The sequence below is a fragment of the Corvus moneduloides genome, chromosome 3 (genome assembly GCF_009650955.1).
Source record: "Corvus moneduloides isolate bCorMon1 chromosome 3, bCorMon1.pri, whole genome shotgun sequence".
NCBI classification, from domain to species: domain Eukaryota; kingdom Metazoa; phylum Chordata; class Aves; order Passeriformes; family Corvidae; genus Corvus; species Corvus moneduloides.
The window spans coordinates 46,487,915-46,503,374 of record NC_045478.1 but is presented as its reverse complement, the minus strand read 5'-3'; the positions used below and the strand labels follow the sequence as shown (position 1 = coordinate 46,503,374).

The 15,460-nt window shown below is 43.2% G+C and overlaps 1 protein-coding gene across 1 annotated transcript in view; it reads left to right on the top strand.

Annotated features, from left to right (window-relative positions):
- The first annotated feature begins 2,159 nt into the window (after positions 1-2,159).
- The window catches only part of PREP (prolyl endopeptidase), a 91,242-nt gene continuing 77,941 nt past the window's right edge, over positions 2,160-15,460 (top strand). The window contains exons 1-4 of the mRNA XM_032101355.1: positions 2,160-2,400; positions 3,696-3,770; positions 10,002-10,135; positions 14,335-14,465. Coding sequence (XP_031957246.1) covers positions 2,167-2,400; positions 3,696-3,770; positions 10,002-10,135; positions 14,335-14,465 — 574 coding nt within the window. The 5' untranslated portion in view covers positions 2,160-2,166. The remainder of the gene's footprint in view (positions 2,401-3,695; positions 3,771-10,001; positions 10,136-14,334; positions 14,466-15,460) is intronic.

Here is a 15,460-nt window from a genome sequence, read left to right as displayed (position 1 = left end):
TCCCAGACAACACCATCAGGCTGAAAAAGACATTTTCGTGAAGCAAACTGCAGCTCTGAATGAGATGCACGGCCGCTGCTGTCTATGAAATGAATTTGCAGTCGGCTGCCCAAAACTCCCAGACAAACTGTGCACATACAGCTTGTGTTGCACACTGGCAAGCCAAATGCTTGACAGAGGTATTGAGATAATAATTCTCCCTGTGATGCAAATTTGTGTGCACATACAATTCCGTCTGGGAAGCTTTAGACAGAAATAGCCTTGGCTTGCCAGTATCTACCTAAGCAAGTTGCTCAGACAATTAGCAAGCTTTTATCAGCATCGGGCATGTCAAGGCATTGCCATTAACCTCCTTGCTGGTGGCATGTTCTTGAGCTCCAGAAGAAAACGTGTAGTTGTAATCAGCAGCTGCCCTGCTGCCTTGCAAAGGGAGAAGATTAACAAAGAAACACGGTAAGAAGGAAAAATGACCAGAAGAGAAGGGATGAGAGAAAAGAAGCTGCATAGGTGTTGTTTAGGATGTAAGCAAAGATGATGAACATGGTTATGTCACTTAGTGACCACTACGGGCCTGGAATATTTCATGTGTACACAACCCTCAGCCTCCACAGGATGTCCAATTAGAGATGGTAACTCTTTCCATTAAGTGAAGGCAATCAAGACACAGTTCTGAGCTCATAATCATAAAGGTTTGATGCCATTTCTAAAATGTTTAAGGTCACTGTCATTCCAGGTGGTTACTTTATTAATAACCATGAGCACTCTTTGGGCTGACCAGACCTTTAAAGACCACACACAAACCTCTGTGTCTCCAGCTGGTGCCATTAACCACACATACACACGAGTTTACTCTGGAAGAAGAGCTGCAGTGAAGTCCCCCAGGCTGACAGGACAGCTTGGCAAAAGCTGTGGGAAGCAGCTTCATTCGGAAGAAAAGCAGTTCAGCCATGTTGCCAAAGCACCTCCTGTCCCCTTCATGCTTCCACTGTGCAGGAGGAGTACACCTGGTCTCTCCCTGGAGGAAAAATATTTGCAAGTTTTCCGACCCAGGAAATCCTATTGTAAAATAAACACCCCATGGGTGACCCTGAAGTCATCCACTTGAAACTCCTTTACTGGGTGCCCTTTCATGCAGACTGGCTGCACAGGCCAGAGTCGGGGCTGGCGTGGGACTACACGCCCTGACACTGGGGGTGAGAGGCACAAGCACCAGCCAGCCGGGCTGGTGTTCTGGAGTGGCCATCTTCACTGGGACCAGGTGGCCAACTTGTCCTTTGCTTTTAGGGTGAAGGGGCGTCTCTGGAAACTTGCAGAGACATGTTCGATGGAAGTGCACTAAAGGTTTGAGTGGCCCAAGCCGGGTTTAGCCTGGAGAAGAGAAGGTTCAGGGGTGACCTTACCAGTCTTTACAATTCCCTGAAAGAAGGTTCTGTCCAGGTGAGGGTCAGTCTCTTCTCCCAGGCAACCAGAGACAGAACGAGGGGACATAGTCTTAAGCTGTGCTAGGGGAGGTTTAATTTGGACATCAGGAGGAGTTTCTTCACAGAAGGAGGTGATTAGACATTGGAATGGGCTGCCCAGGGAGGTGGTGGAGTCACCATCCCTGGAAGTGTTTAAGGAAAGACTGGATGTGGCACTTAGTGCCACGGTTTAGTTGACAAGGTGGTGTTCTGTCGCAGGTTGATGATCTCAGAGGTCTTTTCCAGCCTAATCGATTCTGTGATTCTGTGACCTGGCTTCGAGCTGCCTGAGCCACAGAATCAGACTCAAAGAATCAACCCCACCCAGGAAGCAGCTCTGTTTTCCGGTCAACATGGAGTGGAACTCTGCGAGCCAGACCCGAGCCTCTTCCTTCACCGTGTGGCAAGGCTGGGGAGCCGAGAGGAAAAATAATAAAAACCTGCGATTTTATTTTTTTGCAAACGTTTACTATAAGTAGGATGGAACCCGGGTGGTGCCAGGTACACAACTCCGCTAGAGGAGGGTGACCAGGAGGGGGAGCAGAGACCAAGGGCGGCGGGGCGGCAGGACCCACCCCTCAGCCGCCGCTCCCGCAGCCGCCGCCATCGCGCCCCGCCCCGCTGCCGTCTACCCGGCGGGGGCCTGCAGGGGGCGCTGTGCTGGAGGCGCGGTGCTGGAGGCGCGGTGCCGGCAGAGGGCGGCCGTATGGCGCCGGCGCTCCGCCTGTGCCGCGCTGCGCGCCTGCTGCCGGCTGCTGCCGCCACGGCCCGAAACTCGGCCCCAGCCCCAGCCCCAGCCCCGCGGCCGCCTCCGCGCCTCGCCTCCTCCTCCTCTTTCTCCTCCGCCTGCGCCTCCTCCTCCTCTGCTTCCCACCGCTCTCCGCCGCAGCCCGCCATGCAGGCCTTCCAGTACCCCGAGGTGTACCGCGACGAGACCGCTGTGAGTACGGCGCTGACTGGGACAGCCCCCGGTGTGCGGCGGCCGCCGGGCCCGGGCGCGGGGCACCCGGCTCGCAATCCCCGCGGGGCCGCCTCGGGGCGGGGGCTGCTGCCTCGGCTCTCGGGGCTTTGTTCGGCTGCGGCCGCTGAACGCCCGGCGTGCTCCGTGCAGAGGCTCTGGGGTTTGTCACGCCCGCGGGCCGCGGCAGCTGCCGGGCGCTTGTTAGGGCGGGATTCGGGCCCTGGCGCCGGTGCTTCCGGGCACGTCCCGCGTGTGCGGGACCGGGAGCCGGTCTGGGGCGGGCGGCGGCACCGGGGGTGCAGGAGCAGCGGCCGCACGGCGCATCCCGGAGCTTCGGTACCGCGGCTTGTGTCAGGGAAACCCAGGCCTCCGCCCGGGCTGCAGCAGCGTCAGCAAAGGAACAAATAGTCTATTTGTGTAGGATGGCACGTCTGTAACATAGTCCCATCTCCCGGTGTTCCCGCCGTACCTGGATGCACACGGGATTACGGTGTAGGTTTGGTTAAAATGGGTTCGATTTTCTTTCCCTTCCTCTGTGCATTGGACACCGGCCGGGGAAGTATTTACATTGCATTTAAACGAAAATGTTTGCCGATATGAGCCACAGCTGGAAAAAATCCTGAAGCATTTACTTTCGTAGTTGACTGAAAGGCTGACCTGTGCAAGCCCTAGCAGCAGATATCTAATCCTTTTTTGTGTATTGGAGGAAGAAAGAAGGTAAATTCAACCACGTGGGTTAATCTTTTGTGGCTTGTTTGTTTTGTTTGTTGTTTTGGGGGGGTGGGCTTTTGATTTTTTTAAAAAAATTACTATTTATATCTATACACATTATGCACATATTTGTGGGCAAGAGTAGTGGGGAGGGCTAAACCAGAGACCGTTTGTGTAACCAGGAACCATATTTTGGGTACACCCCGTAATGAGGTTTTATAATTTGGCTTGAAAACCTTAGGGATCTTGGTTTGGTTGGTGGGGTTTCGTTTTTGCCTACTAATCTATCCCGTGGAAGGAATTTATGTGCATTTCACCATTTTTCTGGTGCTCTGTGCTTTTCTCTGAGGACTACTCTGCTGCTGTGATGCCTTCAGCAAAGAATGGTAATATTAGTAACTCACCTGAGAGCAATGTGTTGGTTCTCTCTTTCTTTGCTCCTTAGCACTGTATGGTTTTGTGAAATTCCAAATGCCCTTCATCATGCTGACTGTCATTGCTTGATAGATAGAGTTTGCTTGTGTGCATGTCTTTTTTAAAATTATTGTCTTTTATAAATTCAGGTGTCGGATTACCATGGATGTAAAATCAGTGATCCATACTGCTGGCTTGAAGATCCCGATAGCGAACAGACAAAGGTAACCTTTCTTTGCATGGGAATGGCTGTTTTCACATGGTTCTCTTCTATAGACCAGGTGCATTGGTACTCTGCTTTTGAAGAACCTGCCAATATTTTTTTGAAAACTTACATAGTGAATGAAGGTGTACATCATGTGATATCCCATTACACCAGCAATGCCATTATTTTGTCCCTATGTTTTAATGGGAGAAAGGTTGGATGGGGCTTTGAGCACCCTGGTGTACTGGCAAATGTCCCAGCCCATGGCAGGGGCGTTGAACTAAATGATCTTCAAGGTCCTTTCCTACCCAGACCATTCCATGGTTCTGTGAAAGTCCGGAACACTTTGTATAACTTAGATAACAGAATTTGCAAAACTAAACCCTTGTTTATCTTGAACCCATTTTTCTTGGCCGGTTTGAATGTTCAAGGTGGTGGTGTCATACTGAAGAGAAACACTTAAATTTTAGGGTGCTTTGTCCACTGTCTTAAGTACATCTAAAATCTAAAATTGCCATAATAAAATAGTTAGGAAAGGGTAGAAGGAAAGCTTCTTTGGCTTGCTTTCTTCAAAAACTGACAAAGTGTGTGAGTGCATTTTTTAAAACTAATTTTTAAAGGCAAAACCAAAAACATTTTCCTCCTGAAGTTAGGCTTTGTTAGTGTATGTTATTACAGAGTGCAGGTGTGCAGTGTTTTCAGCCTGCAGTGTGGTATAGTGAGAATGTGCTGCTGGAACCAGTCTTTCACTGAGAGAGAATCATGTTAAATAATGTCTGTGAGCCAGTTGCTTTGATATTCATGGCATGGGGGGTTGGAGGGATGATGGCCAGAAAGTGGTAGGTGACAGTGTGGAGGGGGTTTCCTCTGCAATGGCTACTGACTTAGTGACAATTGTAGCTCCAGATCTGAAACACTGGCATCTACCCAGCATGCATGATTGTGTCAGGAAGTTGATGAAGGGCAGGATCTCCTTTCAAAAATATCCAACAGTGTGGCTTTCCATTAGTGAGATTCCTTCTAGCTTCTTCTGCGTATGTGCTTACCTTATACATTTTCATGAGCCTGAGGCTGGTCAAATAGAACTTACAGTAACTGACAAGAGCAAGATAAAATGTGTACAGTTAGGAACTGTTTCCCTACTTGCAAATCTGTCAGCATATATAAATACTCATGTGGATTAAAAAGGTTGATTTGGGATCAGGTTTTAGTGAAAAACTCTGCCATGGACATTAATATTGAAAATGAGATATTTAGAAAGCTGGGAGAATACTGATTTTTTAATTCTGATATCTTTAAGAAACAGTAAACACAGGATAATTTTGTGCCAAATTGAGATGGATGTATGTGTGGTTATGTCTTCCTTTTCGAGATGCCCTACAGACACTTTACTAAAGTGTTTTTTGGGATCCTGTAAAAGATTAGGGATTGAGAAGATACAAAGACCTGATTTCTTGTGTCCCTGTATTCAATACTATAGCCACATACTGTGAACAGGTTGGGTGAGAACAGTTGGAGGACAGTGAATCACATTCTCCAGAGCTTGTAGTTTATACAGGAGGCAGAATAAGGAATAGGGAATTACAACATCCTCTCAAAAATGCAGCAGCCCAGACACAAGTTGTCATATTGGTGGAATGAAGGTCTTGTTATATCTTACTTGCCTACACTGGAAAAACCACACACCTTGGCAGAATTTTGCTGTGCAGTAGTAGTATGACAAAAGGAGTGGAAAGAGTTCCTGTGTAAGTAAGTATGCAAGTATATAATTTTATTCCAAAGTTTCAGGAGTTATTGGACAAAGGGAATTAAAGTATTTTGCTGGTTTACCTCTTTCGTAGAAGAGGTCAGAAAAAATGCTGTCAAATAGATACACAAATATGTTGGGATTCTGCTTTTCTAGGTGTAGCAGGAATAGACATGTCAAACATTGGTGCTCTCACAGAAAATAAATGAGTAGGCTTCACTTAATTTCTGTATTGAGTCAGCAGAGCATAAAGTTTGCTATTCCCCGAAGCATGGAGAAAGAAGCAAAGGTGTGTGAGATTGGTTTTAACTCTGAAACGTCCATGGTGCTTTCACCTGATATCCACTGTAGAGCTAAAGGGACTGAGATGAAGGAAATTGCCCACAACAGCTATGAGTATAAAAAATTATATTTATTTTCTGTGACTAGTCCAAATGATTATGTGGAGTCTTGATAGCTAGCAGTTTACAAACAGTGAACATAGAAGGGTGGAATTTTTTTTTTGTAATTGGCTTAATCAGGTTTTTTTGCAGTGAGAGTAGAGTGCAAGATGGTGCTGTACCTGACCCAGTATAATTTGCAGGTTTCCATTAAGTTAAGTGGTTGTGTGGTTTTTCTCTGCCTTCCCTCCCCTTCTTGCACTGATACGAATGCTTCCGTCCCTCCCTTGCATGGGTATAACCATCACAAGGTGATGTTCTGGGAGCGAACATGTTTGTGGATTAGTTTTCTATTGACATATGTGCTTAATCTAGGTCACCCAAAGGCCACATGATAGTTGGATCTAAGATGGTCCAAGAATGGGATCTTTCCTTTTCTAGCCACCCACAGTCTACTTTTAATTAGGTGAAAGTCAAATTTAGAAATTTTTCAGCCAGGTCACAGCGATGGTCTTATGTATGCAGTGCATGTATCTTCTACAAAAAAGGTTATTGAAATCTGCAGATGGCTAAGCAGATCCAATGCACAGTCTCAGAGCTAATAAAGCCACTCATGAAGTCACATCTTCAATATCTTGTGGAAAAGCTGTTGTTCAAGAAGTGTGCACTTCCATATTCACAATCTATGTGCTTTACTGTATCACCTTTTTTTTTCCCGTGTGTGCTTGGTTGGAGCAGTCAAGGGCAGCTATGAGCAAACAAACTCCCTTCTCCAGATATGTAAATTAAAATGAACCCCTGTTCAGATGGGGAAGTTCCTGTCTCACTTTGGGGAAGGGAAGTGCAGAATGTGAGTTCATGCTCTGCTGCAGTTTGGCCATTGACTTCTAAAACCAATTGAGGAAACATCCCCAGCATAGCTGAAATGTGCTACACAGGTGAAACACTTCTGGTAATGACATAAACCACAAACTGCAAAACCACACTTTCACTGTTGTCTTGGCTTTGGACTTTCAGCTTCTTGGTTTGTTTTAACGCTTTGTGGGAAATAAGCTCTTTTTTAGACAACAGCAAAGTCTTTTGCTGCTATGTCAGTCATATACAGTACCTTAACTCACTGACAGTGTAGGCAGTAATGCTGAGCTTGTTCCAGACATGAGGGATGGACAAGTGATGAAAAAGCAGGGATCGTGTGGGGTTGGGTTGTACTGTTCTGAACATGTGTATATTTGAATTAGGACTAGAACTGAAACTCTCAAATCTACAATTAAATGGATTTGGAGTTATAATAGAGTAGTGTTTTGTTCATGTTTTGATAAGTCTTCCGATTGTACTTTGAATATTTATTTGTTAAACACTAAAAGACTAAATGCTAAGGGGCAAGTCACAAGAAGTTTGATTAATTTTATTTTGTATTTTGTAATACTTAGGTATGTGCTCTCTTGTAAGAGTTGCACTGAACTATGCTTGACTGAATATATATATATAAACTGTAAATACTTTTCAGACTAATAATAAAAACTGGTAATGTTGAAACAGTTTCTATTCTGAGACTTTCTTGGAAAGTGTACTGTCATACTGTCAGTGGAATAGTTGTCTTGACAGAGTAGCTTAGTAGAATGTGGAAAGCTGATAGGTTGTAAAAAAGCATGGTTAAAAAGAATTTGTGGTGTGTGTTTCTTAGATGAAATTTAGTTAAACAATTTGTTTAAAATAACAACTGGCCTATGTAAGTAATGGCCAGACACTTCAGCCTCAAGTAGGTCATCTCTACTCTTAGTACAATACTTCAGAAATTGTTTTGTTTTTCAAATTACCTTATTTTCCAAAATAGCCATAAGGAGTTGCCTTACTTGAACCCTTATTCTGTCCTTTCTTCTGTTAGCAAAGTCTTGGGTGGGTTGTCCTGGTTCAAGGCTTATGATACATTGTCAGATGGAGGTATCTATAGGTACAATAAAAATCTTTCTCTCTCGGTTCATGAAGGTGTATGGTTACTGTTAGCCCTGTAGCCTGGGTGGCATCTGTTTAGCTCAGTGTGGTAGATGAAGTTGTTTACTGTGAGAGTTTCTGCTGACATATGTTCCTGTACTTTACCTGGAGCAACATTTCAATTATGGATTGCTTTTTAAACATGAGTGCAACCTTATGCCCAGAAGTGTGGAAACAGAAAGTTTCCAGACTGGACTGTATTCTTCTCTGTAAAACTCTTTGAAAAATCTGTAATTCCTTCCTCCTTTTTCATACAGCACTGGCATTCCTTTTACAATTAATTTTGGAACCTTTAGTGTATAGTAATTGGAAATGAGAAAAATCTATTAAGCTCCTGAAAGCAAAATTACTAGTGATACAGTTGTGAGTGTAATAGCTAGTATGTAAGCATGCTCTTGTGCAACAAATGCTTGTAAGGAAAAGTCTGTGTTTCTTCTTTGAATATCACTAATGAAAGCGGATGTGGTAAGATGTGTCTGTGCAGTTAAAAGTGAGTAACAAACAGTTCCAGTATACCCTTGCAGCAATGTTGCCATTTTGGTCCTGTTATTGACGGATGAAACTAAGATGTGTGCCAGTTTCTGTTCACTACATGCAACTGGAAAGTGCTTTTGCCCGTTCAGTACACTGGATGGTGATGGTCTTACACATGTTTTTATAAGCCATCGTTTTCCTGTAGATGTCACAGCACTGGGACAAGTTAGTTTATTTGTGTGGGATCCACTGTCCAGATTTTTGTGTATGTGGTCTTTGAAATTCATGTGTTTCCATTTAGAGAAAACCAATTCAGATACACATAATTCTTGGGGAGATTTGATTAAGTTCTTTCACCATCTGATGGGGGGACGGTTATAGCAGTAGAACGTGGTGGCTGCTTGGCTTACCACTGGGATGTACTATGCACATATTAATTCTGTGACAAAACACTGATAGCAGCTGGTAAGTGTGTGCCAGGTACTCTGTCTGTACAGCAGCTGGCTTTTCTGAAGGTCTGTGAAGCACAAGTTGTGCAATGTGGATTGTAGCCCTGCTATTCCTGTGGGTCATGCCCTGCAATGAAGTGTAACTCAGATGTTAAAATGCATTGATCTGATTGCTGTGTGACAGATTCAGGACAGGTAGAAACAATAGGCTCTTTCAAACCCTCTTCTGGGAAAGAGCCCTGTGTAAGCAAGAGATGAGTGGACGGGATTTCATGCTGAAGGTAAGTGGCTGGAGTCCAAGGGTGACACTGCAGCTGCCACTGTGGGATTTGGCTGTGAGTTACAGCCATACACAGTGTCCTGTCCTACCTGCTTCATGTTAGAGACAGAAAAGCCTGCCCATCTGCTTGTTAGCAGCTGTGATTCACCCTAAGATGCTTAGGTATTAATTTTATGTTAATGTACCATGCTGTAAATAGGGATGATGAAACACCAACAGAGCACCAGGTTTTCCATGCATGCAATGAACAGCTGGAGTGGTAATGGTTTTGATCCCTGTCCTTAAGTGTTTGTGACAGGGAGCTGGAGTGTTTTAAAGAAAACAGACTTCCCAAAGTTTTCAGAGATTAGGTATTTTTTTCCTAAGAACTGATCTGTGAACAGTACTTCGGGCTTCTCATGAAATATTCACTGGGAGTAATTGTGTGTGTTATGTTAATAATATGAACAGATCATGCACATGACATTTTGTGCCATCTTAAAACCTTTCCCAGCTCCTGAAATAATAGTGCAGTCTGTGGGCAATATTTGTCATTTAGGCAAATATGGGGAGAGATTTTTAAAAGCATGGTGTTCTTTTTGGGGTTGTTACTTCGGGTTTTGGGGGTTTTTGTTTGTTTGCTTAGGGTTTCTTTGGTTGTTGTGGTTTTGTTTTGGGTTTTTGGGGTATTTTAAGGGGAAAGGCAGGAAGGTCTTGTCCTTGGCTGGTTACCCCAGTGTATGCCCTGGAGAGTCATTATTCAATATATAAGTTGAGTCTTATTAAAGAACTGTAGCATAATGCAAATAAGCACGTAGGATGCTTCATGTGTGACACTGCATAATCTATATGGGGGAAAGATGACTGCGATGCATTCTTCTGAAAATGTTTTCTGTAGAAAATACGCATTTCTGCTTGAATTCAAATTTTTTTGATTGTTTTCTTTCAGGCATTTGTGGAGGCTCAGAACAAGCTCACAGTACCCTTTCTTGAGCAGTGTCCTGTCAGAGGACTGTTCAAGGAACGAATGACTGAGCTCTATGATTATCCCAAGTACAGCTGCCACTTCAAGAAAGGAAAAAGGTATGTGAGGAATGTCTTTTTAGGTTGTGATGAATGTGAAGCAAGTCAGAGGCAACTTCTAATTAGGAAAACAAGTTACAAATTGTATTTATTTCTTTATAGTTGGGAAGTAGGAAAACTAAGCCAATGTTAACGTGTGATTGCATGATGGAGAGCCCAAGGTGCTTGTCTCTCTCCAGTTTCCAGTCATATTATCTTCTTTTGTTGTCTTTTCTTTCTATAGGAAGAATAATAATTTGTGAGCTTATCAGAACTCAGATTTTGTAGAATAATTGTTATGAAGGTAAAGCTTTGAGGAGTTCCTTTCAGAAAAGCTTGGTCACTGTTAGTATAGTTATAGGCACATCATCTGAAAACAGCATAACCCCTCGTGCATTTTGTTCCACATATTTGCTAGAACACTGCTCTTATGTTGGTCATTCTTTGAGCAGCTAGTGGGCTTTTTTTGTCTAGTCATAGCCAGTGAAAAGCAGTAGGAATTCCCTTGTGAAAAACTGTTCCTGTAGCTGCAGGGGATAAGGGAAAAATCATTTGAAGGACTTAAAGCAACTGATGCAAAAAGATCTGTCTTTGTAGAAATAAAGAAATCCTGCTATATTCCAGTGCCTAGCCTACTTACATCCCTGTTTTAATCTTTGGCTAGGTCAAGATGTGGTGTTTCCGTGTCTTACTCAAGGTCTGGAGACTGCAGCTGCTACTGAATTTTATGTGATCTCTTTTAGAAACACCAGAAAGCTTCTAGAGAAAGGAAGTAAAGGGGTGAAACTGCTTATTAACTTAATAACATCTAGAGATTGTTTTAGCAATTGAAAAAGGGGTAGTGCAAGCAACCAGCCACTCTTAGTCACAGGAAACACAGAGAATCTTTTTCAATATTTTCAATTTGTTTGATCCGTGTTGAGTGGGCACCCAGATATGCCAGCTATGTGTTCACCATCATCCACAGATGATGAGAAAGAGCAGAGGATATCTTGTTGCCTTAAGATTTCTACACAGATATTGAGAGGGATTTGTTTTAGTGATCTGTGCTGTGAGGAAGGCACAGATACTTGTTACTATGGGAGGGAAATTCTGTACTGTATGGGATTTTGTGAAGCTATATGGCAGGGAGTGAACCCAAACTATTTGTGGATTTAATGTGGATTTACATTGTCATGGATGTGGCACAGCATGTCAGTGTATAGAGGTGTGAGGTTTAAGCTCAGAAGCAGTGGAGCTGTTTAGGACAGTGCTGCATCTGGGGATGTATGCCTTATTGAGTGAGTCAGGCAAAGCTTGTTAGTTTGTATGTGATGCTCCTGCAGATGTAGCAGGTGACCAGGTCTGGTCAGTGACTGCTCTGGATTCTCTGACCCATTCTCCCTGCGCAGTGCAAACATGCCTGGGTGTCAGTACCTTCAGTGCTATTAAGGCTTAATGTTGCAGAAGTGCTCATGGCAGTGATAAATACAGTCTCTGCTAAGAGATACAAGTTCTTAATTTTATGCAGCTGACTGTCCTGCCAGGAGCTTAATGTGCTTGTAATTTATGACACTTTACATTGATTTTAATAGATGTCTCTTTAGTCTTTCTGAGTGATATTCCTTCTTGGCATGTCCTGGACTTAAATCAGAGCAGTTCAAAAATAATACAGAAAAGCCCTATATTGTGGTGTTTGAGGTGATCAAGAGGTCTCTACCAAGTTAAGTAACACTAAGTAAGGTGTGGGGGAAGGAACTATTCTATTTCAAGAATTTTCTAAACTTCCCATGACACTTAAAAATTCTTAAATTTAACTACTCTGGTTTCCGGATGAAGAACAGCTGCTAAAGGACAGTGTGTGAAGAGTTGTTCTGTAGAGGCTGCAGAAAGGGAGGGTGCCCAGGGAGGTGCTGTGTTTGTCTCATTGTTTGACCTTTGCTTCCCAGCTTGTTGCCCAGCATTGCAGAGGTGAAATTGGCAAGAAAATGCATGGTCAAATGGAAAATTACTTTTCTTTTTCTTCTATTTTTTTAAATCTTTCAGTTTAGCACTTGCTGAACATTTTTGTTATTACTTTTAAGGTATTACTATATTGTTATTGTACATAATATATATAAAATATTTTATATATATATATAAAAATATATTGTAATAGTAATGTATTACTGATATTGTTAACAAGGCCTTTGTGAGTGTATTTTCCCCTTATGGCTTTACCATGTGTAGTGGCTTGGTCCAAAATACTCATTACTGTTTATCTTCTGTGAGATAAGAATTAGGAGAAATGCAAAGCAGGCACCAAACTTGAAAGAATATAAAGAAGTTTATTAACAGACCTAAAAGAAGAAAAAAAATTATACCACCTTCAGAACTCTCCTCCTCCCCCCACCTTCCTCCCTTCTCCCACTGACAATGTAAAAAGACAACCCTTAAGATGTTCAGTCTGTTTACCACTTCCATAATAACCTTGTTCAGTCCATTTAGAAAGAGAAGTCTCTTCTTGCTCATGCTATGAAAACATTATCACAACGAGACAGCCGCCCACTTCCAAATATTGTTCAGTCCGTTTAGGAAGAGGAGTCTCTCTGCTCGCATGTGAGCCCCTTCCCCCAACTTGAAGCTTTTCTCGCAACTGCTTTCGAGAGTCCACTCTTGAAGGTTTTTGGGGTACAATTTTAAGGTTGAGCCATTCAGAAACAAAAACAGAGGCCCTTCTCCTTCCCTGGGAGCAAAGGGTCTTCCTCATCTTCATCTTTAGGACTATCTCTGGGAGCATCTCTAGGAACTGAGGTTCTCTCCTTTCCCATTTGGAGCAAAAGTCCTCATCTGGTTCATCTCTCCCTGTCCAAACTTCTCATGAAATTACAGTTGCATCAACATCTGCCTATCTCAGTGCAGGTGCTTTTGCTAACAAGCACGAGTTGACCACTCCACCCCCCATATCTTCATGGAATTACAACGGGATACTCTGATATATCATAGCTTCACAACAGAATTTCAGCTTTAAGCATCTCCTCTCTCTCTTCCCTCAGGTTTTCAGCTCTTCACAGCACTAAAAGGGTTAATCCCACCTCGGCCTTGCAGCTTTGCAGCTGGAATGTTGAATTTTTCTTATCGAAGTGGAGAGGGGGGAGAGCCGAGCCGCTCCGGCTGCCCAAGACACGGCAGTGGGGGGGGTTCCACGGCTGGAACAGGTCCATGGCTTCAGGATGGCCGTGGCCCGGCCCGGCCTGGCCCAAGCAGGGCCTGGCCGGGCCCGCTGGCCCCCACACGGGGCCCGCAGCCACCTGTGCCAGCGCCGGAAACGAGAGAGAGCTTGGAGGGGGAGTTTGTCTATTCTTAAGTGTGCATCACAGAGGTGGTCACAACTTTAAGTGGCTTAAAGAATTGTCCATATTCAAACTGGCCAGCTGATAGGTTCTGTCAGGTCCCAGAGGAAGCTGTAAGCACCCCTTAGCAAGGACATCCCTTCCGGGACTATGCTTGCTAACCTATGACACCATGTTTGTACCCAAGTTTGTACCCAAGTACTGGTCAGTCTTAGGGAATATATGTACTGATTTTGAGGTTTGAACATTGCTTCATAAATTCCCCTGTTCCCCCAGGTGAAGCTGCTGTCTGGTTTGTTAAGTCACATGTTTGTGTAGTAAAGTTCTATGAAGGAAGAAAAATGTAGTACCTCTGACTTGCATAGAATATGGGTGTTAATTTCTTTGAGATCTGTAGTGTCTTAGGATGGGAAGAGTATCACTCACTAAAGGCAACTCTGTAGTTGTCTGTTCTGCAACTTTTTCAAACGCATCTTTAGGGGCATTGGTAAATACAAATGAAACAGTTTTCATTCTGTTTCATTTGAACATAAGTCTGTCACTCAGTATGGGTTGAAAGCAGCTATATGAATGACAAACCTGAGAACATAAGGGATGGGAACCTGTGCCAGTACTTGTAACAGAGAAATGCTGCAGCTGCCAGAAATGTTTAACATAGACAGTTATGTGGAGTTTATAGTATACTTAGAATTCTTTGAAATGCACTGTGGCAAATGCAGCTTTTATTTTTAAAGGATATTTTGGATGCATCCTAGCCATGATTCCTACTCTGATGTGAAACTTGTGTTTCCCTAACATATTCATCTGTCTTTTATTCACTTCATGACAATCTCATACAAGTTTTTTGTGCTTGCCTAACTGAGAATCAGAGTTCTTCCTACTTAATTTTTCCCTCTTGTGTTCTTTTAGGTATTTTCACTTCTACAATACAGGGCTCCAGAATCAGCGAGTTTTATATGTACAAGACTCCTTGGATGCTGATGCCAAAGTTTTTCTCGATCCAAATAAGCTTTCTGATGATGGCACTGTGGCCTTACGAGGTTAGTGAGACAGCAGTTCCTGCTGAGTAAGTCTCAGTCTTCAGCAGAAGTTGAAAATTTAATCAAAGTAATCACAATAGCTGTGTGTGGGTTTGTATGGTGTTTTAGAAGAACACTTCTAAATCTACATTGTATCCACAATTAACTTGGTTCAGTTTCCCAGTGCTTTTTTTCACAACAGGTTTCCGATGGAATATGAGCAGCTCTTGAAGCTGTCCATAGCAAGGACAAAAAGTTTATGTATTTATATTGATTAGTTCCCTTGAAGTTGTATTTTGCATCTTTAACACAAGCCAGCAAGTTAGAGACTGTGAAGGAACATGGCATTAACTTTTATGATCACAAAATTGTTGGTGTTCACTAGGACTGTAACTTCTCTTAGCTGTCCATTTTCACACTCCCTAGTTGCTGATTTGTAGAAGCAGACTCTGGGACCTAAAAGTCCTCTAAGTCTGTTCAAGGACAGTTAATAAAAACAGAGGACAGAATTAGTGAATGTTTCTCTAAGAGTGACCTAGTTGAAAAGAATCAATATGGCTTTTTTTATTGAGAAGTCCTGCCTTAATCTGTGGATATTGGATTCATATAATCTATGTATTTCTAGAAGACTTATGGCATAGTTTCCTTCCAAATGCACTTAGAAAACCAACAGCTGTGTAACAAGAGGGAGAACTCCTGGTATTGATAAATAATTGATTTAAGGGCAAGGAAAGGAAGAACTGATGGGCTGTCAAATGGAAATCACCAGAAAAGCCTTGTCAGGGACTATGCTAGGACTTGCAGTGTTCAGTATGCTGCTACATACTGGAAAAAGGAGTGAGTAGTGAGGTAGCAGAGCTTGGTGACAATACAAAGTTACTCCAGGCTGAAGAATGACTGAAGAGCTGCAGGAAGACCTTAATAATAATAAGTGGGCAATAAATTAACGGGTAAAAGTCTCTGTGCAGATAAATTAAGTGATGCACAGGGGACAAACAATCCTAACCTCATTTATG